Source organism: Pseudonaja textilis, chromosome 2, assembly GCF_049901715.1.
Source record: "Pseudonaja textilis isolate UNSWEBS1 chromosome 2, rPseTex1.2, whole genome shotgun sequence".
Classification (NCBI taxonomy): domain Eukaryota; kingdom Metazoa; phylum Chordata; class Lepidosauria; order Squamata; family Elapidae; genus Pseudonaja; species Pseudonaja textilis.
This window is the reverse complement of record NC_141991.1, coordinates 122102810-122130257: the sequence shown is the minus strand read 5'-3', so window position 1 is coordinate 122130257 and position 27448 is coordinate 122102810. Positions and strand designations below refer to the sequence as shown.

The 27448-nt window shown below is 41.7% G+C and overlaps 2 protein-coding genes across 2 annotated transcripts in view; one reads left to right on the top strand and one right to left on the bottom strand.

Moving 5' to 3' along the window:
* Positions 1–182: 182 nt before the first annotated feature.
* On the bottom strand, positions 183–12256 carry BLOC1S1 (biogenesis of lysosomal organelles complex 1 subunit 1). The gene is made up of 4 exons (XM_026711191.2): positions 11814–12256; positions 9727–9799; positions 1894–2026; positions 183–665 (listed from the first exon to the last, which is right to left on the bottom strand). The coding sequence occupies exons 1-4, from the start codon at positions 11872–11874 to the stop codon at positions 555–557; spliced, it is 378 nt and encodes a 125-aa protein (XP_026566976.2). The 5' UTR covers positions 11875–12256; the 3' UTR covers positions 183–554.
* The window catches only part of LOC113443188 (integrin alpha-7), a 76242-nt gene continuing 60727 nt past the window's right edge, over positions 11934–27448 (top strand). Inside the window, 3 exon segments of the mRNA XM_087923181.1 lie at positions 11934–12096; positions 23352–23441; positions 25133–25544. Coding sequence (XP_087779307.1) covers positions 11934–12096; positions 23352–23441; positions 25133–25544 — 665 coding nt within the window.

The window sequence follows — 27448 nt, the reverse complement described above, 5'->3', positions numbered from 1 at the left end:
AGGATGAAGAGGCCAGGCTGGGTGACCGTGTGAGGAAAAGCTCCAGTTCTCCATCTCCACTCCATTCCTCTGGGTGAGGAAGAGAAGGCAGCTTTCTGTTGTTCTTCACCATTTGCCAAGATGGGGTTGAGCAGCTGACAGAACCAACACCCCCCTCCAATGACTCACATCGACACTTGTAATTAAGCCACCTGCTTTTATTTCATTCTTTCTAACTTCATAGCACAGACTGCTCCGGCTTGCATGGGAAAAGCACGGCTTCTTTTCCTTTCCTTGTGGGTTTGGGCACTTCCATTCCAGGCTGTTTCAGGATTCCTCCCAGCTAGAGGCTGCCCATGGATACTCAGACCAAAGCGAAAGGCCCAACGGCACCTCTTGTGGCATCTAGATGGGCCAGGGAGGAAGGGGGAAAAAAGGTTACTCGGTGCTGTAGAAGAACAGTCACCGAACTATAGGAAGAGGTTGCAGGCAAGGACTCTGCCACGACGTGCCTTCAGTTGGCAATACAGCGCGAGAGATGCAACTCTGGTGACCAAGAGATTCTGGCATCTGGATCAGGAAGTGGAAGGCTGCAGCTGCCCTTTGTACACATACTCCAGAGCGGTGGCAATGGTCCGCATGTCCATCTCGATACTCCGTGCCCAGTTCTCCACATCACCAATTTCCTGCCCAGAGAGAAAAGTCAAGATCAAACCCATGGTCTTTGGCTTCTCAAATCCATGGCACGCAGAGGTGTCAAACTCGATTTCATTGAGGGCTGCATCAGGGTTGCGTTTGATCTTGGGGGAGGGGGCGGATGGGCATGGCCAGGTGGGTGTGGCCAGAGCATGGTCTGCTTGACATCATTGTGTCAGGGGGCACCTGTGGTGTCCCAGGCGGGGCTGGGGGGATCCTCCTGCAGCCCTCTGCCAGAGAAAATGGAGTCTGGGAGGGCTGTGCGCAGCCCTCCCGAGTTCAGTTTGAGCTGGCAGAGGCACGGTGAGCTGATCCTTCGCTATTTCCAGGGTGGTCCGGCGGGCCAGATCTAAGCACCTCGTGGGCCGGATCCAGCCTGCAGGCCTTGAGTTTGACACCCCTGTTCTAGAGCATCCTTCTGCTCTGACACTTAAATAACATTAGGTGAATTCAAGGATAATGTACAGGAAACAATTTACCATTTTAATAAAAGACCCTTGTTAGCCCTTATCTCTTTTACTAAATACACTACAAGGCTGAAACAGTCTTTCATTTCTTTGTCTACTGGACTATCTATCCATCTATCCCCCCTCCCTGCCATTTTAGGATGAAGAATGTACAGATACAAATTCCACAAATGCACGTAAGACCACTTTTGTCCTTCTTACAGACTCGGTATCTTGAGAAGCCTATGACCAGTAGATGGCGCTCTCCCATCATGCTCAGGATTAATCACAGCTTGACAAAACAACAAATAACATTTGAGAGATCAAGTTAACATTGTTTTGGTAGTGGGTTGCTGACAGTAAGCTTTAAATAAAAAGCATAATGATACCGCCCTTCTCAGATGTGCCAGGTTGCCGATCCATGCTCAGTATGCCACAATAGAACCAGAAGGCACACAAGGGTCAAGGTGCATTTTTAAATGGGCATGTTGCATCGTATTTTTGAAGGAGAAATTATAGCATAATTCATATTAAAGAAGTTATAAATGACGGGCTAGAGGGGGAGACCGTCTTGTTGAGGTGCTTGCTGTTCCTTTCCCTTCTGGAATTGCCTCTTCTTTCGTACCTGTGAACTGATGGCTTTGTATATCCTGAACCCACCTGTGATTCCCCCTATTCCCACTCACCAAGCCCAGCCCAGTCCTTTAAGGGTGACCTAGAAGAGGCTGAGCAATGTACGAACCACTGCCCTTCATACAGGCACTGTGCTCACCTTCAGAGCTTGATTGAAGTTTTCTACCATGCTGATCCACTGGCCCGTTTGCTTGGCAAACTGAGCGGCTTGGATTTGCAGTGTCTTCACCTCGTGGTCCAGCTTCCTTTGATTCACGTAAGCCTGGGCCACCCTGGGAACGAGAGGCTCAGTCATTCCTTAAGACAACAAGGGAGGAACGGAACTTCCTTTCTCTAAGCCCTCCGTCGCTCTATTTTCTGTTCAAACTTTTCTCCATACTAAGTAGCTTCCCAGCTCAGAACAAGCTAATCCCAGGGGCAGAGGCAGGCGCTGGGAGTTCGTAGCTGGATAAATTCCCAAGGATATAGTAGATTAAGTATCTAAGCAACATCTGGGAATCATTATATACACGAGTAGCCTCTGGATCCATTTGTGAACAAGGCCAAGTCAGGTGAAAGATTAGGTGGAGGCTGAGCCACTTTGAGTCGAAGAAACTGCCCAAAGTAGGGCAGATATAGCAATAACACCTAGACTTATATACTGCTTCACAGTGTTTTTCAGCCCTCTCTAAGCGGTTTACAGAGTCAGCATATGGCCCCCGGCAATCTGGGTCCTCATTTTACCCAAGGATGGAAAGTTGAGTCAACCTTGAGCCTGGTTGAGACTCAAACTGCCAAATTGGGAAGGGAAGGGCAAAATAATTAAGAGGTTGTGATGAAGAGGAAAAATCAACCAACCTGTAAACAGCCGGGCTGTTTCTAAAACTAGCTGCTGCATTAATGACATGTAGAAATAAAGTCATTCTGAGAATTTCTTTCACTACCACCATTGCGCATTTTTAGGAAGAAAATTTTCCAGATTGAATAAAAAACTCTATTCCAAGAAAGCGTGATATCCTTCCTGTATAAATTATAGCTTCTGATAACGCAAAGTCTCAGACCTTACCCAGAAGAAAGTACGTTACTTGTTCTGTTATGTCTCAATAAATGACCAGGAACACTTTTCCTGCTTCACTGAATGAAGAACATTCTCAACTGATATGGGTCTCTCTTGCAAGCAGCTGGTTAAGAGATCGAGAAAGCAGAAGGCAGCACTGGGGAAGCCTCAAAGTGGAGAGATACTACTGTGTAAGCTTTGCTTTGTGGAACCAAACCAGGGGCCCACAGGCCGGATGCGTCACGTCCTGGCCCTACCCCTGCTGGGTTCAGTGGAGGGGGAAAAAGTCGCGATACATCACATGACGCTGCCGTGACGACACAAGTTTGACACCCCTGATCTGAGGCTTTCTCTCAATATTTTGTCAGCTGCCTAAGAGGAATGTAAGCTCTACAGAGCCTATAGCTTACTCTAAAATCTTCCATCACTTAAGCTCATGTGAAAGATGTTTCAAAGACCAAACATTTGTGCTGACTGCTACTGTGACTTGCTATACAATGACATTATGTTTAAAATGTGAAGTGCTAGGCTAAGACTGGCTTTGCACGGTTGGATGAACGAGGGTCTTAAATGGCTGAAAGTGATTATCTGAGAAAGTTCTATTAATTGTCAGAGGCTCATCTTGTGGAAATTCAGGGTCAAATTGTAACTATTCCAGTTCTCTGGAAAATATTCTTCACTGAATGGAGGCATCTACCCTTTGCAGACCTTTTTAAATTGGCTCGTAATTGCTTTTAAACTCTCTTATTTTTAATTCTACTGGGAATCTAAAGCATCAAGAGATCTCAATGATCAGAGAAATATAAGGTAATCTGAATGTTCCTCTCTGTTAATAGCTTTTAACAGCCTTTCATGTATCATTATTCTTGCCTGTAATGAACTAGATCAATTAAAGCTCTTTAACGAACTATGGCCTTCTAATACAATCCCTTCTTTAATCAACAGAGTATTTATATGGGTGTTTGATGTTTAATCTATTATACCATTTAAGAAGCCCTATTTTCCTATTATCACCTACTCCATTTTTAATGAACTATGCAACCAATTAAACATTTAATTGAATTGTACAACAATTGTGTTCTATTCAGTGAATAGATGAATGTTTTGTAAATGGTATATTTTCACAAAATATCTTTTAATGTTACACTGATATTCTCTTTTCCTCACTTGAGATAATTGAGTTAATTATCAAACATTCATATATGACAGAAAATATACAATACAGCTAGGGAAGAAAATAGCAATATTCTGATATTGGTAGCAATCTGAGTGAAATAGACTGATACTTTTGATAACAGGCTAATGAGATATTTTCATCATAGACATTTCAACATACATGTTTTTAGTTAAGAAATGTTGATATATAAAGTTAGTGTTGTTTGTTTATAAGAGATTCTTCTATGTGGGATGAAAATCACATATGTAAGCTACAGCAGAAAATCCATCTACTGTCAATAATAAGAAGTTAAATATTTAAATAAATCTACTGTATTTGATAACAATACTTTTGAGAACAGAAGGAACAGCTTATAGATAAGGGAGACAGGTGTGACAAAAACAGAATATTCTGGAAAATGATTTATATGATTTGTTTTTGACATATCTGCTTGGATGTAATACTTTTGATAGAATCCTTCACCTAAGCTACCTTACTGATCAACAAGGAAATTAGACGTCATATTTGCAGATACCTTTCTTCATTTGCAACCAGTAAAAATCACAGCAAAAAGATTAAAATATCCCAAGCCCTCAACTCTACAAGAGATGAGGATTTAGTTATCTCTTCTCATTTTTTTCTTGCAGAAACCTTGGGGGATCTTGGATATTTACCTGAAAAGTAATCTTTCCACTCATATCTGGATTCAAATCTACAAGTTAAAGCTATGGGAAAAGGCTCTGAAGATTACCAGGCTCCTTGGAAGAAAAAAATCTTTTCAGATGGATTTGTTAGACCAAATGAAATGGATTTTAACACTCAGCTGCAGGGGGCAGAGCAAGTATCTGTTTGAGACCTCTTTTCATTTGCTTTGCATTGCATCTGGTACCAATTTAAATCTTTGCTCCACTGACTTTTGTCCACTGAAGTCAGTGGCCCACTAAGTGGAAATGGATTGGAAAACACAAAATATGTATTGAAATAATTTGAGGGACTGATACAAGACAATATTTGTAGTTCAGGGTTGAACTGTGGGGTCCTTGGTACTCTCTGACCTTGGTTGTTTTCTCACAAGACGTTTCATTAACCAACTAAATAACTTCATCAGTGTGAGTAGAGAGTGGGGTTTGCTCTCTGTTTATATACTAGTAGCTTCCACTGTCAATGTTGGTGGGAGTGCTCTCGATGATTCCTTGATGAGGCTGTTGTTTGCTGTTAGCTTGTTTGTCTGAGTTGTTATAACTTGTGGAATCATATCTTAATTGGTTGTTTTTCTAATGAAAAATATTCATCTAATAATTTTATATACTAATCCATGTTTTGTACATGTGCCCCCCCTGCCCTTAGGTCTGAGGCAGCATTTCCATCCCATCTCACCCTCTTTAAAGGCCCTGAAAGCATTTCAGGATGGATTATTTGTTTTAAAAAGTCATGCCTGAAATTCATTAAAAATTATTTTTGTGGCTATAGAAATTAAAACATGATAGTGCTCTAACTTGTTTAAGTGGAAGAAAAATGTTGCCTGCATAAAAAGGAAATTAAAAAAGTTGTCTTGATTTTTATAGACACAAGCATACACAGAGAATAACTTATAACTTCCTCCATGAGGAAATGGATTATGAATATAACATTAATCTTAGGAGGATGCTTTTAAAGCTAAGATAATGTCATTTGAGCTTTTTAGGAATGGGAGGAAATTACTTTCTCATGACACTGCAACACTGAGTACCAGATAGACAAATAGTTCTTAAAATATACTGCAATAATTAATGATGACTTGGACTAACTTGATTTTGTAAAATAAACAGGAGAGATAAACCAGAGATATTTTAAGACTGAGAATGGTAAAGTTTTAGTGCATTCTTCTTCGGCAAAATAACGCAAAACAAAACAGTAGCACTTCTGTTGCGTTGTCATCAACTTTTGATAAATTGATGTAGATATGTAGTTTTCTTGGCATCAGTATGAAAAGAAGTCTATTATTCATCAGTAATAATGAAAACAACTGTTGATGAGCAGGGCATATCTAGAACTAGTGGTCAGGATGAGTAAAAGGTGGAGACTTATTGGTAGTTCGTGACTTGATTCCAAGAGGATGGAAATGAATTGGATAGCATCAGTAAATTGGGCCAAGAAGACTCTGAACCTTTATATGTAATATATATTACTGTTCACTGTAAACAGTGGAAAAGGAACCTCGGGCATGCCAGGATATCCACCATACCTCAAGTGAATCCCCTCTTAGAACGGACCTTGGGGAAGATACGAAAGAGACCTGAAACAGGGACTTGGACAAGAAGTTACATACCGTATTTCCCCATGTATAAGCCACCCCTTTTTTCCAAAATTTTCAAGCCCAAAAAGTAGGGGGGTGGCATATACAAAGCAGGTACACTTTTATATCGTGAAAAATGCATAAAATAATAAAGTAGGAATAAACTGGTTTTCCAGCAGTATGCTATACTTTTTTGTAAAATTGTACATGATGATACGATTACGAGTGCGAGTCGCGATAGAAATGCATACGCTAGGCATCGGCCTGAATGCTTCGTTCCTACTCTCGTTCGATGCGTGAGATTGCTAGCGTCGCCCGCACCGCTTTCAGGCGTCATGACCGAAGTTGTAGATCTAGGCGTCGAATTTTGTTTCTTTGTAAATTTTCTTTCTTCATAACTTGTTTCTCTAATAAAATATTTTTTTCAAAACTTCACAGTCCAAAAATTGGGGGGGTGGCTTATACAAAGGGGGTGCTTATACATGGGGAAATACGGTAGTCCAGACACTGAAGCAAGCATAAGAAAGAATCTCAAAATAATGCTGCTTTGATTTTGTTTCCTATTAAGATGGATTAGAAAGAAACCTAGAGAGGCTTTCAAGATTTTGAAATTTTTTGAATACTGAATGGATGGCAAAGAGGAATATGAACTAGAATGCATTCTGGGCTATCCCAAACCAGAGAAGTCACAGGAGTGGGAGAGAAATGACCACATTACACACGTTGCACAACAGTTCCATCTGATATGCCTGTACAAGTTCTGTCCTTGTGACCTGCTATTAATAGCCAGAGCATGAAGGAGACTCCTTGCTGATTCCCAGGGTAAAAAGCTCTTCCGTACTATTTGCTATGGAATGGGAGGAGTGGGGGGAATTTTACAACTGACTCTGTTGAGTGGTTCACTGAACTTGGTAAGATGCCAGGCCAATCTTCAGATGAGGGAAGGAAGGATTCTTATCTCCTGCCCATAATAACCTGTCTAGCTCATCTTCCTACAAGGGAGGGGAGGATTGTTCTGATAGGGGAGGTGGAGTAAAGGAATTCAGAGCTGATCTTGCAGAAGAAGGTATGAAGAGCCAGTTATGCTGGGACCTGGACACGCAATACACTGTTCATCAACTGAAGCACAGGTGAGAAAGAAAGTCAAAATAACCCCTCCTTGATTTTGTCTGACATAAAGCGGGACAGAGAGAAACTTTTCAAGATTCTGTTATTGCAGTCCACAATAATAAAACAACGTTCTTAGAATCCCCGCTGCTTCTGTTTCTTGACCTGGCCTGTCTGGAAGGGCTGATACCTCTCTCCCTACTGACTTTAGTTACTATTATAGTAAAATGAAAAATATGAAGCCATTGGAAAAGTCTATGCAGCTTGATTACAGGGCAGACAAAGACAGCCTGCTTTCTACTCCATGTTTAAAAGTACTAATGAGGAAGAGAAACGTGGGAAAGTACACAGGCTACAGCTACTTTTATGTTCCATTATCAGGATCTCATTTGTTGGGTGGTAAAAAGTTATAACAACAAAAATAGTCATTGCAAACCGAGTTAGATGCAGCATTTCTGGGGCAAAACCTACACAAGGCTTACTTAATCATTTGCTCTATTGTCCCAAGGAATTTCTAGGGATCTGTGGTCTACTGAAAGCCTCTAGGGAAATGTAGCCTGAAGAATAAAATTATAATTCCCACTCTCATCCATTAACCACAAAACTAAATGGCGCCAGCAACTGTGGGAGCTAGTCAAGGACAGGAGTTGTGCTATAAAATGTTGCAGCTTCTGCTTCCCAACATAAATAAACATTTTAGGCTAGAGGGTGGTCTAGTTTCAGTCCCCTCTTCTTTCAAAATAACGGTTGCACAAAAGGGTGAAGAGTGTGAAACAGGCCACAAAGTGTTAACAGGAAATCACATCCTTCCAATTAGTATTTCAGACCTTGCAGAAACATACAACTTTTACTTTACATCAGGGGTGCCTAACCTTGGCAACATTAAGGCTTGTGGATGGAATTGGTTGGCTGGGGAATTCTAGGAGTTGAAGTCCACAGGTCTTAAAAATTGCCAGGGTTTTGGACAACCCAGCCTTAGATGTTCTTATGTCACAGAAATATGATTTCTCCAAGATTTTGCCATCATTCTGAGGCTAAAAACCTAAGTATTTATAACATGATTACTTAAAATCTATTGGAGGGGATGAACAGTTATAAGTTGCATTGATTTATGTCTGAAATGGAGTATTTTGGTATGGTTTTTTTTGCCCCCCAGAAGAGATCAAGAAAAGCAATATTTACACGATACTTAGAATTATAGAAATCAGTGTTTTAAATTGTTATGTTGTGGTTTATTTATTTAATCAATTTATATGTGCAAGTCTGGGCAGCTCACAACACATTTAAAACCAAGGAAAAGAATGATATCAATTGAAGCATAATGTGCAACGGCTAAAGCAATAAATCCAGTCCACATGTCTAAGACAACTGTGATGAAGTTCCTAGAGCCAACTATCAAAGAGACAGTAATAGAAAAGGACACCCATATAAAAGAAAGGTCGTTTCCCATCTGCATTCTTCTGCATTGCCACACGAATTCTACGAAGCTATTTTTGTTAACATGCAACAAATGGCGAGAATCATATTAAGTATTTATTTATACAGGGCCGTGAAGTTGAGCTTTAAACTTCACAGCCCTGCATAAATAAATACTTAATACTTAATTACACTATCCAGGCATTGTCAGGAAAGTCCCGTATTATTCTTGGAATTGGTGAGATAAAGCTAAGTGGCTTGTCATATGCATATGCTATGTTTATAATCAAGGCAGGAAGATTGAATTGCTCTATCCAGAGATTACATCCTTCACATTACTGGCTCTTGACTATTCCCTTATAAGGGAACAATTCAGGAACTTATAGATGTAAAAAAAAGAGTGGTCCTTTTCTGCAACCCCAATCTTCTGTAATTTGATTCTCCCTCTGCCCCAGAAATACAAATGAGTTATTAATTAATTTTTCAGTAAGTCTGCCCAAGACACTTTCAATTTCCCTTGGTTAAGAACTTCGCTCCATGAATGCAAAGTGTTTGTTGAAATGAAGAACCAATTTGCCTCCATAAAGTGCTTTCCAGCCTCAACAAACCTATGCAGTAGCTAGAAGTGGCCTCTACTGATTGCAGCTTCCTAAAGAGAGCAACCTTGAATGAAGTAACCATTTGCCATTAGAAGTGAGAAGGTATCACTTCCTGAAGCAGCTTTGAAGGGCTTGTCAAAGCAAAGCATCCCTTTGAAAATGTGCACAGAAACCTTATTTTTTGGCAATACAAATTTCAAAAAGGAGGCATGAGCCAGACGGCAAAATATTCAAATTCCCATTTGAGGAAGGACACCGTAGATGGATATATTAGAATATCAGTTTGATCTTAAATCATGTCCTCGATACCAATATCCATGCCATGTAATTTCATGGATATTCCATATAGTTTCAATCACTCCCCACTTCTCAATACTACTCACCCCACATTTAGATGATCAACGAGGGCTTCTGTTAAACAAGTTGCTGCAGCAATAGCTTCTCGCCGCCGCCGTTCTAGAAAGAAAAGCAAATGTCTCTTCTATGATATCATTAAAGTCAACATGTCTGTGAAATGACTCTACATCACATTCTTGGCACAGTTTTCATGTTCTGTCTTTTCTCTCACTGTACATTCAATTATCTGTATGGAATATTAAGGTTCCTTGCTTAGTAGAGCATTGATTTTATATAATATCCATCTCAATAATTTAAGACAGGCCTCAACCTCCTAGCTGCCTGACCACGGCAGGAAATGCCTCAGAAAGGGTTTTTTTTAATGCCATGTCCTCATGATATTGCTCATTTCTTTCCTGAACTCACACCTGAAACAATTCAAGGCCAATTTTAGTTGATCTAGTCATAAACAAGTAGATTCTCACACAAATTGAATCAGCCATATTATTGCTTCTGCAATCAGGGGTTGGGATGAGCCCTACCGTTTACCATTTCAGAATGCTACAAGCATCTGTTCTGATCACACAAGCTTCCTATAAACATAAATTTGAAAGAAAGCATCCTGTTTTTTTAAGTTTTTTTCCGTCTTTGTTGAGAAGACTATAAATCCATGATGGTGAACCTATGGCACACATGCTGGAAGTGGCATACAGAGCCACTTCTGCCGGCACAGGAGAGGTTCCCCGGAAGAGCCTTACTGTGCATGCATGTGCGCCCCGCCAGTCAGCTGATTGTTGGGTATCTGCCGCGCATGCGCAGGAGACACGCTCATGGGAGACGTACACGCATGCAGAGGTGTGCGGTGCAGGAAGGTTGCACACGCATGTGCAGGGGGCGGGGGAGTCACACGCATATTGCATCATGGGTACAGGCATGCAACGTGGAAAAGGTTAGCTATCAGTGCTATAAATAGTCTCCGACATTATTTAGTGACCATTTGAAGTTGCAACAGAACTGAAAAAAGTGACATGATCTCTCACAACTTTTGCAATCGCCACAGTCAAATGATCATGTTTGACAACCGGTATGTATTTATGTTGGCTGTGGGACCCAGGTCATGTGATCCCCTTTTGCAACCTTCTGACAAGCGAAGTCAAAGGGGAAGCCAGATTCACTTAACAACTGGATTACTAACAACTGCAGTGATTCATTTAACAGCTGTGGCAAGAAAGGTGGAGCAAAACTCACTGAACAGTTGTCTTGCTTAGCAACAAAAATTTTGGGCTCAATTGTGGTCCTACGTTGAGGACTGTAGATGGAAGGTTGCTTTAAACTGGGAAAGAACCGACTGTTTTATTTTTATCCTGCCTTTACTTTTATTACAAATAATTCAAGGTGGTGAACATTCCTAATTTGCTTCCTCTTCCTGTTTTCTCCACAACAACCACGGTGAGAGGCAAGATGGTCTGAGAAAGAGTGACAGGCCTAAAGTCACCCAGCCGGCTTCCAATGCCTAAGTGGGGACTAGAACTCACAGCTTCCTGGTTTCTAGCCTGAGGCCTTAAAACCACCAGACCGAATTTACCAGATCTTACCAAACTTTTACCAACTGAGTACTGATGGTTCTGCCACCACTGCATTTACCCCACTTCTGCACACAAGGAGGGGCTAATGCGTTTGGACTCAATTGTGGTCATAAGTCGAGGACTACCTGTTCAATACGTATGCCGCCCTTCTCACTCTCCAGAGCGACCCTAGCTAGGCTGTATCAGGCTAGCCTGTAGTTCACACCACACAAAACTATCCATCCTTTGGGGAGCGGGGCGAGGTTCTCCCAGGCGGGAGGTTCCAATGCGGTTTGAAGGTTTGTGTCGTGAGAATTACTGCCGCAGCCACGCTCCAATCGCACCTTCCGAAAAGCCCGGCTTTCTTTTTATTATTACGCGCCGAGCCACGAAAACTACGGGCTCCCTCGCCTCCTTAGTCCTGAACCCGGCCCTCCTCTCCCCAACCACCTTTCGCTCCGAGAAGAGTTGAAAGGCGACGCCGCGGCGTTTTGCTGGGGAGGGGTGGGCTTGGCTGGGCACGGGGAGCCAAGGCTTTTCCCCCTACCCAGGCTCCCCCGGCCGCTCACCTTGCAGCTCCTTCCGCTCGCTCTGCTTGGCCTGGTGCTCCCGCAGCAAGCGGGAGAGCATGGCCGTCCGGGGAGAGCACTGAAGCGCCCGGATTCCCCCTCGGCCTTCCTCCTCGTCAGATGACTCCGGCGCTCACGTGTGAGCTGCTGGGCGGTGCTGGGAAAGCGCGGTGCCGCTGGAGCCTGGCTCCGCTGTCTCTCCCTGACCGATGGCTGGCTGCTAGGACGGAGGCGGTTCATCGGGGCATGCTGCATCGGTGGCACGTCAGCCAGGCACGCCAGTGTTAGCAGCAAAGAATTTTCCCGCCTCTTAGAAGTGATTCTCGTCCACTCTGACACTGCCAGATCCTCTCTCTCTTTCTTCTTTCCCTTCCCTTCCTATTGTCGCTTTCCTTCTTGCTTGCTTTCTTCTTTTCCTTTCTTCCTACCCCGCTCCCCCATTCCCCTCTCTCCCTCCCTCCCTCTCTTCCTACCCCTCCTTCATCCAATATAATGGCAAGAGTCAAGAGAATGGTCTTCAGTTTTGGCATTCATCTGCTTAGGCGACAAAAGTATATCGGAGGCTGGGTGCATGTGCATGTGCATGTGTTGTTTTGTTTTGTGTTTTGTATTGTTTTGTTTGGGGGGAGGCATGGGAGTTTCAGTTAGAGTTGACAATTGACTGGACTAGTCCCTGTAGTTTTCTTGGCAAGGTTTTCCGAGGTGGTTTGCCCTTGCTTGCTTTCCAGAACGGGAGAGAGAGTGATTGGCTCAAGGCTGCCCAGTTGGTTTTATGCCTAAAGTCTCCCAGTTTCTAGCCTGGTGTCTTAATCAGTGCACTAAACTCGGTAATTTAAGGGTTTAGCCTGGGATATTTTTTATCTCAAGGAAACTCCCCCCCCCCATTTATTTATTTATATATGGGGGAATTTGCTCGCAACAACTATAGATAGATTTCGACCTACAACAGTTTGTTTAGTGAACATTCAAAGTTGCAACATCACTGAAAAAAGAGACTTATGACTGTTTTTCACACTTATGACTGTTGCAGTGTCCCCATGATCACTTGATAGCGTCCCCATGATCACTTGATAGCAACAGCACTTAGAGTCTTAGACTTACAGTAGTGGCCAAAATTATGGAAAACTTTTGGGAAAAGCATTTTTGATGGCTAATAACACCACTTTTTTAGTAGTATCATAAAATTATAAATCAGTGAAAAGATAATTTAATCAAGAATGTAATGCAATACAGTTTGTTCAATTATCTGCATTCTATGAACAGTTATAGCCAAATAACCAGAAAAAGGAAGCACAACTTGCTTCGATTGACATCAGGTAGCTTTCCTTCAATCTGATTGCAGCCAATGAGCATGAGTGTTTAGAGAGCCAATCAGGTGCCATCTTGTTTTGGCAACGAGCCAATCAGATCACAATAGGATTCAGTTATTGATGTATTGAAGCTGAGAAGAGGACATTTGTCAGTGTTAAGTGATCGCTATCAAGTTGGTTGGGTTTTTTGGTGTTCTTTCATTTCGTGAGCTTGTAAAACATAATAAAATTAAAGTAATGGTACAAAGAGTTGACTGGTGACTCAGAAAGCATTGTAAAATAGTATTATTAAGTGAACAAGGCTACAGTTATAAATAAATTAGAAGAAAAATTGGTGGAAACTTAACCAAAGGCGCCATTTCTAAGTTTTTGAAGAGGTATAAGGAAACTCAGTCACTTCAAAGCCACACTGGTAAAGGCAGGAAAAGGCGCACAACAGCAAGTGATGATAGAAGAATTAAGAGACTGTGCCTATGTGACAGAAGAAAATCATCAGGGTGTTTGAATGGCTCAATGCAATGTGAAGTTGAGTGCAAGGACTGTTTGAAGCAGATTGCAGGAATTTGGCCTAAAATCTAGAATTTCACAAAAAAGGCCATTTTTTCTCTCAAACAAAGTTGAAAAGACTGAACTGGGGATAAAACACATGTTACCTGGACAGAGGAACAATGGGACAGTGTTATTTGGAGTGATGAGACCAAGATCTCCCTGTTTGGTAGTAATGGCATAAAATACGTAAGGAGGCACATTTCCCAAAAGGTTTCCACAATTTTGGCCACTACTGTATATACCAGGGAGTATAAGCCTGGAGGACTTCAACTCCCAGAATTCTGGGAGTTGAAGTCCACCAGGCTTAAAGTGGCCCAGGTTGGGAACCCCCGGTATATACCACTTCACAGTGCTTTACAGCCCTCTCTAAGCGGTTTTACAGAGTCAGCATGTTGCCCCCAACAATCTGGGCCCTCATTTTACCCACTTCAGAAGAATGGAAGGCTGAGTCAACTTAAGCCTGGTAAGATTCGAACCACCATTGCAAGCAGCCGGCAGTCAGCAGAGTAAGCCCGCAGTGCTGCATTCTAACCATTCTGCCACTACAGCTCTTGACAACTGGTTCATATTTATGACGGTTACAGTATCCTGGAAGTCACATTTTGCGAGCTTCTGACAAGCAAAGGCAATAGGGAAGCCAGATTCACTCAAAAACCATGTTATTAATTTAACAACTCAGTAATTCATTTAACAAGTGTGTATAAAAGTTGTAAAATGGACAAAACTAACTTAACAAATTTCTCACTAAGCAACATAAGTTCTGGGCTCAATTGTGGTCATAAGGACTGTACTGTAATAGAGGCATTTATCTATAAAATTTATAAGGGCTTCACATGTGCAAGCGACACTTGGATATTTTATTGTTGCATTTACAAGGGCAAAAAACAGCTCACTCTTGATAGGATACATCCATAGAGAGTGGGGTATCTAGACAAGCCAAAAATATATTACGGGAAATATCTGAAGCAAACTTCTCCCATATACTGACTATAGATTAAATCTGTACATAGATCATAAGAGGGGAAAAGCTAATATCTCATGTTCATCCCTCAGTTTAACTTGCAATAAAAATATACAACTTCTGTTATTTACTGATAATTTGCAATTTACCTCATATGTATGAATCATTTGATAGATGATGAATTAACAGTAAATAATTTTAAGAGGCTGGCTGTAATTTGAACATGCGGGAATGAACTTGGCTGTTCTTATTAAAAGAACATTAAATTAAGAATTACTGGTAGGGCTTTGTCACAGTGTAACAGGGAGAAGATGATTAAGCCAAATACAATATGGCATCTGAACTCACTGAATTCAGATGCCATATCATATTTTGCTTAATCACAGAATGATGAATTATTGCTGGAAATTAGAGTTGGATCAACAAGAAAACTGCTGCATTTAGGTGAAAAGAAGTTGTGGGCCCAGATATATAAAGGAATCAGAAAAATAAAAAGACGATGAATTCATAAATTTTATTTGCTAATGGAAATGATACATTGATATCTGCATCATGTTGGATGTGAAAGCCTTGAGACAGACATTTCTATCTAAAATAACTTGAAAATTTCTCTCAGATTTTCGCTGAACGTTTTTGAAAATGTTGGTTGAGAAAATGACTGTTCTGTATGATACTTCCTGACTGGATTTGTGTCCAATTGTTATTCTTACCCTCTTCTTCCATATCTTTGCTTTTGTCTACATAGTTTTCTTATCAGTACAGAGATGACCCACCTACTTTCATGTTCTTATACCAGAGCCTCCATCTTGTTGGTAGTCTGCTACTGAGATAGCTAAAGTCACCCTGCAGTGAAAAACATGTTTTCCATCTTGTGGCAGCAGAAGCCTTTTCATGAAAAACTGAATGTACATAAAGGAGTAGAAGAGGCTGGGTTCTATCATCCACCCCAATCCAACCATCTCTGGGACTGCCCCTTCCCTTCAGGAGGCTGGGGCCCTGTCCTTTTTTATCATTCTCATCTGGGCTGAAGGGTTGCAACTCTTTTTCCCCTGATATTTTGCTGAAAACATGACCCTAGACTTTGGTTCCCTAGGAAATATCAAGCTTTGCACATTGGAGCTTTTGACTGAAAATTTAGCATTATTGAGCACTGTTCACTTTTCCATTTTTAAAAAAGGTGCTGGCCGTCTACATCACTTCCTCAATATGTCAGTGGGTTGCACTGGTAGTAGTTGCCTGATTGCCTGAAATGGTCCCTTGATATTATGCCATGGATTCATGGGAGATGCTCTAAGGGGCAGGCTTTGTATTTTGGCACAGCCACAGTATGGGGTTACCTGTCTGCATTTTCTAGTAACCCCAAAACTTAGTCTGGTTGGTGTTTTCTATGCTGTTCCATTCTTTCCTTGGACTGATTTGGTAAAAAAACCTGTATGCAATCCTCTTTATACCTATGTTCTGCATGTGTTGATAGTTTAATCCAGGGGTCCCCAACCCCCGGTCCATGGACTGACATCCATCCGTGGCATACCAGAAACCAGGCTATGCAAACAAAGCCCCATCCATGTGATGCAGGTAGCACATACTATGCTCCTTCTGATCTGCCGAAAAATCTCTTTCCACAGAACCAGTCCCTGGTGCCCAAAAGGTTGGGGGCCGCTGGCTTAATCTACTATATCTTGAAAGACAAGGAGTGATGGAACAACCTCGTTCCCCCTTTACAATGATAAAAAATAGATTTGATTGCTGGCAGCCTGTCAAACTTTCACCTTCAACTCTTTGAAGGTTAAACGGACAGTTTGGCTGTGTGTCAAATGAACAGTCTATAACAGGGGTTGCCAATCTTTTGGACCTCAGGGACCACCAAACTGATAATTTTAGATCCCAGGGACCACTAACTGGTTCTGTGGGTGTGGCCTAATTTGTGGGTGTGGCTTGGTGGTCATGTGACTGGCTGGGCATGGCTTGTATGCAATTACTATAAATATTTATATAAATATTGATTTTTTTTTATAAAAAAGAGCAACTTTTACCAAAAATCGGGCAAAGCAGGCAGATTGAATTGCTCATAGAATCACAGATTCATTCAGAGATCTATCTATCTGCCATTGGCTAGCTCAGTCTGTCACATAAAATTTGCTTGCAAGCAAACTCACAAAATTAACTCACAACACACCATGTATGTAAATGTTGATTTTTTTTATTTAAAAAAGCAACTTTTATCCAAATTAGGCAAAGCTGGCAGGCTGAGCTGCTCACAGAATCATTCAGTGATCTATCTATCTGTCATCGGCTAGCTCTGTCTCTCAAATTTGCTTGCTGTGAGTCTGTACTGAATTTTCTTGCAAGCAAACCTTCAGTTGTAAGGGAGGTTCGGCTGTGCTTAGCTAGAAAGCAAGAAATCCAACCATTTCCTGCTTCCTCGCTAATTTAAATCTCCTGGCACAGCAGAACAGATGATGGTCAGAAAAAGGAAAAATAGCAACTTAGCAGACAAGTTTGCCGGGTAAGGATTGAGTGGGCAGGGAGGGTTCCCGCAGGCCATGTGGGCTGAGCAGACTTGTGTTTCTGTGCAGCCTGGATTAATTGCTTTGGGGGGGTGCTCTGGGGGTGAGATTTCTCTGCGGCCCACCAAAATTTTCTCACAGCCCACCAGTGGGCTGCAGCCTACCGGTTGGCGACCGCTGGTCTATAATGAAAGTTGAGTTTTCTAATTGAGTGACTCCAAGAAAGGCTTTAGATTAGAAGCTAACAGAATCTTCTAAATAAGGAACATTTTCCACTTGTACGTTATACAGCTAATCCTCAATTTACCACAATTAATTTAGTGACAGCTCGAAGTTTTAACAGCACTGAAGGAAGTGACTTTATGACAGTTTTTCACACTTATGACTGTTAACAGCAACCCCATGGTCACATGATTTACATTCGGATGCCTGACAACTGACTCACACTTATGACGGTTGCAGTATCTCAAGGTCATGTATCTCCTTTTGCTACTTTCTGACAAGCAAAGTCAACGGGAAAACCAGATTCACTTAACTGTTACTAATTTAAGAACTGCAGTGATTCAGTTAACAAATGTGGGGAGAAAAGTTGTAAAATGGGGCAGAACTCACTTAACAAATTTCTCACTTAGCAATAGAATAGCCTGCATCTTAATTGTTCAAAAAATGCCACTCACAAAATGCATTTTTAAAACTAATTTGGAAGTTGGTTAAAAAAAAACCTTGCCCAACTTACTTATAAAATAGAACAACAAAAATCTGCATCCATCCTAAGAGAAATACATACCCATCTTTCATCTAGAGAAAATAAGAGTAACAAGGATTTATACAATGAGTCTTGTTCTTGCTAGGAGTGTATTTAAAGCCAGCTAAAAGGCAATCCCCTTACTCACTACCGTAAAACTTGAGCCCTTTATTACCAAACATGGCAATTCTGTTGGTTACAAAGTATGTTTGTATGAGATTATAGTATGCATGGGGAAATAAGTGCACAGAGATGAGCAAAGGGAAGGACGTGACAATTGAGAAACACTGGGAGGCAGAAAGAGTTAATCCACGGGGAAGGAAAATGAAGATCACTTTTGAAAATGTGTTCAAAAGAGTCCTTAATGGGCTGGCTTATCCTTTCAGGAGGATTTCAGCAGTTCTAGCATTGGGGCCTCTACACATGCCTGTCTCATAAATTGTGTGAAGTTAACAAAAGGGCAGTTGCATTGTGCTGCAGCTGTTGGTTTGCCCACTGCCTCCATTCCAGTTCCACTATGCTAAAAAGTGCCCCCCACTTGCAAATCACACTTTGATGGATTTCCTACCAGTGCTCAAGGAAGCCTAAGCTTCACTCTAGATTGCATCTTTCCTCCAATAAGGTTTTTCTGTGCTTTTTCCTTCAGAGGTAAACTAAGTGAAAAGATAAAGGTAAAATGTCCACTAGACAAAAAAAAAACCCTCCCCGAATCTAACTGTGATGTTGGATTTACTCCACAAATTAAAGGAAACCAAACCCTAATTCTAGATTACATTTTTCCTCCGATTAGGTTTTCTCATGCATTTTCCCTTAGAGATAAAGTAAGCAATAAACATAAAAGTAAGATGTCCAATACAACAAATGGGGTGTAGGGCAGCTCGCCAGGATCAAGTCGCCACGGGACAATTCAATGCTACATTAATTGTTTCATTCAGTTACTTTTATTATTGGTGACCATGTTTTCATCCAAATTATTGCAACTGGATTGACTTTATTATTATTGGTCACTGTTCCATTGAAATTAATTTAGCATTTGTGTTTGTTGAATTGTCCTGTGGCGAGTTGTCCCACAGAGAGATGGCTGTGACGAGTTGACCATGGCTAGTTGTCCCATTCCGCACCAAATAAGCTTCCATGAAATTGATCCAATTGATGTGTTTCCTTCCAGAATTCAAGAAAGCTGAAGATGAACCCTAATTTCAAATACCATATTTTTCCTCCAGTGGGGTTTTTCTGTGTATTTTCCCTTAGAAGTAAAGTAAGTGAAAATATAAAAGTCAGTAGTTCACTACACCAAACGAGTCTCAAGGAATACAACTATGATGCTGAATTTCATCCTAACCCTAACCATATACCTAACCCCAAACCTTAGATTGGATTTTTTTTCCTCCAAAGGGGTTTTCCCATGTATATCCTTTTACAGTTAACTAAGCGAAACCTAAAGTTAGATGTCCACTACAAAGGAGCCTTCTCAAATCTAACTGTGATACTGCATTTCCTCCTAGAATTTAAGGAAGTAAAACCCTAACCCTAGATTGGATTTTTTTCCTCCAATGGGCTTTTAGCATGCATTTTACTGTGGAGGCAAAATGGGAAACTGATATGTCCACTCTGCCAAAACCACTTCCCTGAATTGGACAGAGATGTTCAATCTCCCCCCAGAATTCCAGGAAGCCTCACCCTAACTTAAAAAGACACTACCTTCCTTACTTCCTGATAGGGCTATTTTGTTTAAGGAGAGGATAAGGAGCTGCTCAGGAAAGATTTGGTGCTCTTGGACATAAATGGTGTTAGGCATTGTCTTTGTAATAATGGGATTTCCTGGGAAAGAAAGTAAGAAGAGACAATTATTTCTAGTGATTATAAATTGAGCGAATACCAGCAAAACAGCTTAAAAGGAGGGCATGAGAAATAATAGGAATTTGCAGAAATTTCCCATAAAAGTCCTGAACCAGAATCTGAAGGCAATTGGGATCTGGATGAGAAGAAAGATCCTCAGAGTAAAAGAGTTGTAGTTTGGCCAAAAAAACAAACAAACAATCCACTTTGGCCTCTTGCTAACATTGATTCCAGAACTAATTCTATATGCTAGTCATTCTTCCTGAAAGAGCCGGTCTTACCATGAATATCCTCCTGGACCCAGCAGCAGCAGGCAGAATCATGGCCTGGTGGAGCAGTTGTTTTACTATCTTGAGTTATTTTACTATCTTGTATCTTTTCCATTTATATTGTTTTATTTGTTTCCCAGTATGATTTGATTGTTTATTAGTAATCTATGACTACACGATCCTACTCGTCTTAAGTTAAAACACTGAATATTAATTCTACATTAGGGCCAAACAGGCTCAAATGGTGTTGTAGGTTCCCGTTCATGTGTGTGTTTGCGTGTACAAATAAAAACATGTTTTAGTAAGTTATCATAGCCCCACTTTAAGAATATTAGCACACAATTCTGCACATATATATTTAAAGAAACTTCCACGGCTAAATTCATCTTTAATAGAGCTAATGCAAGGGGGCTCACATTCCTATGTATTAGTGTCATTAGGTTTCTTTGCATAATCCAGTTTTACATCTGTGATTATCGCTGGTACTACAAGATAGCAATCTTGTGCACCTTCACTTGCAGCTAAGTCCAACTGCATTTCATAAGACGTATTTATGTGCTCAAAAGCCTGGCTAGTTCTGAATTTCTTCTGAAGAAAGTAGATACCGGCATTATCTAATCTGATGCTGTCCAGATGCATTTAGACTGTAATTCTCTTTGATTATGTAGCTAGCTAGGAATTCTGAAAACCGAGTCCAACACAGTTGTTCAGTAGCAGGAAAGGGAATCCTAGCATTAATTCATAGCACATTTCAATTGAACATATAGCAAATCAAAATGTGAAATAATAATGTGTATTGCAAGGCATATTAAATGATATTATTTAAGGACCTTTTTGCATTGTTTTCTTTGTTTGAACTAATTCCTGTCATGGATATTTTGAAATGCCTGCACTATTTGCTTTCTTAAAAGTACCTTCTTTTAAACTTAAAAGAAGTATAAGTTTAAAAAAATATCCATCAAAATGATTTTGTAGCAGCCAAAATTTTAACTGCCAGGCAATGATGTTAAATCAAAATCCAGTTATTTCAGCAAACGCCATTGCAGATCTCAAGAGACTACTGTTCAACTGTGTTTCATAAATCTGGTTTGTATTTATAATTATCCAACCTATCCCAAGATCCTCCCAGAAGGGCAATTTAAAGAAATGACCAAGTGGGTATTCTAAGCTGGAATATTTGCAACTGAGTTGCCTCTTATAGTGCAACACATTCTGTTAAGAGTTTGGGAGCAGCCTGACCATTGGAGAACTGCAGAACTATATTCTCTGGGATTATCAGAAGAAACTGGGACCTTTCCCAACTGGTGCTTATGATGTCCTCACAGTGGTTTAACCGAACCAGAGCAAAAGCTAGGGAGACAGCTAGCTAAGAGAAGAAGCACATGTCAAGAGACCAGGCGCTAAAATGGAGGTAGAAGATGACTCCTCAAAGGCATGGATGACGGATCCATTTCAGGTCAGCGAAGAAGTCTCATGAATGGCACAAAAGCCCATCCCCTGAACAGCAGAACAGGGTCCCAAGAGATGAACAGCTTCCAAGTTCCTGTGACATTTGTGTAGCACTCCACCACTGCGTCCTGCCAATATTCTGGACTCTCAGAGATGTAGTGTCCTTGCCAATACTCCCAACGTCTCTTAAAACTTTCACAGCTATTTAAAAATAGCCCTCACGTCCTGGAAAATATGATGGATGCTTTTCCTCCTGCCAGAGGCTCATCAAGTTAAGGGCTGAGTTTATTTATTTATGTATTAAGGAAGTGTATAGGGCTACCCATGTTAAGCAAATAACTCTGGGCAACTAACAATGTGAGCCAATACTGTATAAAGCAACAAAAATACATTTAAAAATAAACTTGGTAAATATAAAATGAAAATGTCCCAGGATCCCACATATAACTCCCAGTCCCAAATCCACATATGTAGACTCTGCTATCAATCCAGTCCTAATAATTGAGGAAAAGGCTAATTTTTTTCAGCTTTCTGGAAAGTGAATAGCATCTGGGTCACTACAGTTGCTTTTCATTTTGAAATGTTTATAGGCAATCCTAGGATAAGCTAGGCTGGCCTCACGCCTTCTCTTTGTCAAGACTTATGCCTACCTGTGTAAGATTGATGGCCTTCAAACCCATTTTTTTCCCCTGGGATCCTGGATTTAGAAGCCTAGACAAGCAGATGCCTAGGATTCTTAAACTCCTGATAGTTGTGATTCCAGAGCTGGCTATTTGAATTGAATTGAATTGAATTCTTTTTATTGACCATGTGTGATTAGACACACAAGGAATTTGTCTTCATGCACATGCTCTCAGTGTACATAAAAGGAAAACATACATTCATCAAGAATCATAAGGTACAACACTTAATATAGTCATAGGGTACAAATAAGCAACCAGGTCATACTCAGAAACAGTCAATATAAATCATAAGGATACAACCGACAAAGTTACAGTCATACAGTCACAAGTGGGAGGGGATGGGTGATAAGAGTGAAGAGAAGATTAATAGTGAGTAATGCAGACTAACTAAATAGTTGGACAGTGTTGTGGGAATTATTTAGCAGAGTGATGGCATTTGGGGAAAAACTGTCCTTGTGTCTAGTTGTTCTGGTGTGCAGTGCTTTATAGCATCATTTGGAGAGTAGGAGTTGGAACAGTTTATGTCCAGGATGTGAGGGGTCTGTAAATATTTTCACAGCCCATTTTTTGACTCGTGCAGTATACAGGTCCTCAATAGAAGGCAGGTTGGTAGTAATTGTTTTTTCTGCAGTCCTAATTACTCTCAGGAGTCTATGTCTGTTTCGTTGGGTTGCAGAACCAAACCAGACAGTTATAGAGGTGCAGATGATAGACTCAATAATTCCTCTGTAGAACTGTATCAGCAGCTCCTTGGGCAGTTTGAGCTTTCTGAGTTAGCGCAGACAGAACATTCTTTGTTGTGCTTTTTTGATGATGTTTTTGATGTTAGGTGTCCATTTTAGGTCTTGAGATATGATAGAACCTAGAAACTTGAAGGTCTCTACTGTTGATACTGTGTTGTCTAGTATTGTAAGAGGTGGTAGTATGGGAGGGTTTCTCCTAAAGTCTACCGCCATTTGCATTCTGCAGGAAGTGGCAGTAACCCATCCTGTATTCCTCCCAGAGATTAGTCTTATATGTCAGAATAGGACCTGGAGCTTTTAACAGTCAAAGCAGAAGCAAACTTAACATCTCTCTCTTTCGGATGGAATTCCTCGGGGAAAATGTTGTCCTTCATTATTTTGCTTCTCATTTTCCTCTTGAAAATTGACATTGTTGGGTGGCATCCAGGAACAGGATCTGCCCTGGAAGCTTCTATTGTTTGCTTGTTTGATTTATAATTTCAGTTGCTGAGGTTGTCCCCTTGCTGAAAACTCAGGGTGGTTCACAGAGGATTAATAGCAATAAAAAGAAAATAACAGAAAACAACCCAGAAAGTGAGAATGACCGAGGAAACATTTAATTTCTTCACATTTAATAGTTTAAAATCATGTTGGTGTACACATATTACTGTCATATAAATGAAATGCAATGGAGAAAATAAATCTAACAAATCAAATGCACCTTTTCTTTCCTGGTTTTTTGGATGTGACCAAGGCCAAGCTCTTTGCCTAATCTCATCAGACACAAATTAATCCATCTTGCCCCAAAGTCCCTGCAATTCCATTTAAACCAAAGGAAAAAAAAAACCCCTAATCAGCTCAAGGACAGCAAAGGAATTGAAACCTAGAGAAACCCCAACTTCCAATGTCCATTAGTTGATTATTTCCAGCATTCCATCTTTTTAACAGTTGACCTCCTCAGCTCTGCCACTCTCCAAAAGGCCCATTTATTTCACCTAACAAAACCAGGTACACAGACAAGGACCTTCTAGAAGAGCAATAAAGATGATTAGGGAACTGGATATTAAAACATGAAGAATGGTTTTAGGAATTGGGTGTGTACTTTAATGAAAAGAAGGACTAGGGATGACATGACAGCAATGTTCCAATATCTAAGGGGTTGCCACAAAGAAGGTGGGGGTAACCTATTCTCCAAACATCTGCAGGACAAGGAGCAATGGGTGGGAACTAATCAAGGAGAGAAACAATCTAGAGCTAAGAAGGAATTTCTTGACAGTGAGAACAATTAATCAGTGGAACAACTTGCTTCCAGAAGCTGTGGATGCTCCAACATTGGACGTTTTAAAGAAGTGATTGGACAACCATTTATCTGAAATGGTATCGGGCGACTGTTCAAAGTTACAATGGCACTGAAAAAAAAAAGATTTATGACCATTTTTCACACTTACGACCATTGCACCATTCCCCTGGTCACAACAGAATGTGGATGCCTGGCAACTCGTTTATATTTATGACGGTTGGGCAGTGTTCTAGGGTCATGCGATCACCAGTCTTCTGACAAGTAAAGTCAATGAGAAAGCCGGCTTCGCCTAACAACGGGGTTATTAACTTAACAACTGCATTGACTCATTTAACAACTGGCAAGAAAAGTGTTAAAGCGGGGCAAAACTCTCTCAACAGATGTTTCACTTAGCAGCAGAAAAGTTGGGCTCAATTGTGGTTTTCCTTGCATATTCCAAGCTGCCACTTCGCTTGGAAGTCCTCTAGTTATCCTGAACCGTCAGAAGAGAAAACGTTGCTAACAGTATAAACAAACAAACAAATAAAGGAGTATAAATCCTTCCATTTCCCCACCATCCAGTCAGACTTGAAGGAAGCTTCTTAGATGAGAAGGGAAACGTATTTTAAAAAAAACAAAAAAACCAGAAAGTCCAGTTGCCTCTTGAAAAAAAAAAGCACCCTTGGAACCACCACGACTGAGATTTGGGTTGCCCGTCGTGGGCAAGGAGGAGCTCTTTCTTGCCTCACTGGGTGGCAGTCAGATTCCTCCTTGTCCTTTTAACGGCGTGTGTGTGTGTGGTGGTGGGGAGGGTTCCCTTTGGATCTCGGGTTTGACAGCGGCCCACCCGGATGGCGCGGCCCGGGCGCTGGGATGGAGCCGGAGATAGTTCGGCACCTGCTTCCCAGCTCTCCGCTCCCTCGTGTCCAATAGCGGAGAGCGTGGCGAGGGCGTGTTTGTTGTGGGAGCGCGAGGCTCCGCCCAGCGCCACTCCAGAATGGATGAGGGGAAAAAGAGAGCCCGCGCGGGCGGGCGGGCGAGGTTGCCTCCTTGCCTCGGGAGTTTGGTTACACGCCGAGGTTGGCCGGCCTTCGGGCAGCGCAGAGGGCGAGCCAAGGCCCGAGACTGAGGCGGACAGCTGGCAGCAAAGCCTCCGAAGGGGACGGCGGGGCTGCGAAGCTCTTTTGGAGCCGCGGTGGCTCTCGCCCGGCTCGCTTTGCAGTCGCCGCTGCGACGCCTCGCAGGGATGTCTGGGGCGCTGGACTTTCGCCTCTTGTGCCTCCTCAGCCTTTGCCTCGGGAGGAATTCCGCCTTCAACCTGGATGTCGCCGAGCCCGTCGTCAAGCGGGAGAGAAGGGCAGCTTCTTTGGCTTCTCCGTGGCATTGCACCAGCAGCTTAGTCCGCAGCCCATCGGCTGGTAAGCCCCCCCCTCCCCCCCATGCCCGGCTTCCAGGACGGGAGGTTTGGATGCTGATCCCGGGGATGAGCCCGAAAAGGGGATGGAGGTAGACGGTCGCCCTGGGAGGACGATTTGGACTCACAAGAACGAGGCGATCAAACTTTCGCCTCATCATTTAATATCGGCATGATCGCTCGTCTTTCCAGGCGTCTTCTGAATTCAGGTTTTCTCGGGGTCTCCTTGAGCTTGAACACGGCTCATATAAGTTCATCGGTCCCTGCCTGATTCCCTGGCTATTGCGATGAAAACACAGGCTGGTTATTTGCACCTTCTGGGTGCAAAATACGTGGAATATACAATCGGCGATATTCCCTTTGCTAATAGTAGCCTCCGGCTTTGGCAGTAGGAGAGGAGGACCAGATTAAGAGCAGTTTGTTTCCTTTCAGCGGTCCCGTGGTGGATAGCTCTTATTTTGTTATTGTTTTTTAAATTCCAATGCAATTTGGGGGACATCATCTTCACCGGGTGTGAAAGTTAGATCCAGGGAGCCCAGTGGTTAACATTCTCCACTGCCCTACCCTAAATATTTTTAATATTTCGTAGAGGGAAGGGAATCCTTGATCTTGATGGGTGTGTTGTCAGAGATTGCATTATTTTGGTAATAAGTGAGTGTCTTTATAAGTTGTTGTTGTTTTTTAAACCTTATCTTAAAGTCTCTTCCCACAAGTTTACTGTTTTCCCTAGTTAAAGAAATTGCCTGTGTATTATGAGATATTTTCTTTTTTTACCCTTATAAGCTGTTTTTTTTTGGGGGGGGGCTGAATCTTTCTTCTTCCTGCTTGAGAGCGGAAAGATAGAATTCCGAGATATGCCCTTGCCTTGTTCAGTGCTAAGGGAGCTGAATCACTGCTGAAGGCAAGGTCTCCTTTGCCAGGGCTGTATTCCTAGTTAGCTCCTGGCGACAGCAGTTCTGCAGGGAGCAAATGTGGAAGCACTGAAGTGGTACAGAAGAATGAGAGAGAGACAGAGAGACAGAGAGACAGAGACAGAGAGAGAGAAGAGAGAAAAGAAAGAAAGAGAGAGAAAGAAAGAAAGAAAGAAAGAAAGAAAAGGAAAGAAGGAAAAGAAAAGAAAGAAAGAAAGAAAGAAAGAAAGAAAGATAGATAGATAGATGAAGGAAAGAAAGAGAAAGAAAGAAAGAAAGAAAGAAAGAAAGAAAGAAAGAAAGAAAGAAAGAAAGAAAGAAAGAAAGAAAGACTGTAAATGTCTTACTTTGTGGAAGCAAGGGGCCATGCACTCAGGGAAGTCTACTGAGATTCCCCCCTTGGAGCAGAAATCAGAGGAGAAGATGACCCTGTGATCTGAATAGGAAAGCCAGGTCACGATTTGATGAATCTGTCAGCTGGGTGGTTTTTGCACATGCATTAGGAGATCTTGGGGACGGCATCACTAGAAGGCCTCTGGTCCCCAAAGGGTGGAGTGAGAGTATCTTCCTTCAGTTAGAGTGGAGGGAATTCTCGTGATTCTCTCTGAAGTGTTTGGTTTCTTCCATGCTTGGTTCCTCTGGGGATATTGTGACCTAGGATCTGTTTCCCCTGTAACGTTGCTGTGAGGCTACTGACAAAGTGGAGCTTCTAATTGCTTTGCCTGCAGCTTTTAAGCCCTTGCTCTTCAACAGGCCGCTGAAGATGACTTCAGCCCTACTGAACTTTCCATGATGGCCTCATTCACCTTCCTGCCTGGAAGTGTTGCTCATTTTTTTTTCTTTACTGCTAGTTGTTGTCAACTTCTTGGACTCTATTGTCTCGTTTTCCTATAATAGTAGTGGTACAGTACTATTATTTTTTTTAAAAAAAATTGCATTTGCAGTCAGGTCTAGTCCATCAGCAGCCTCTGCAAACCGGAAATGTGGACAAGTTTCC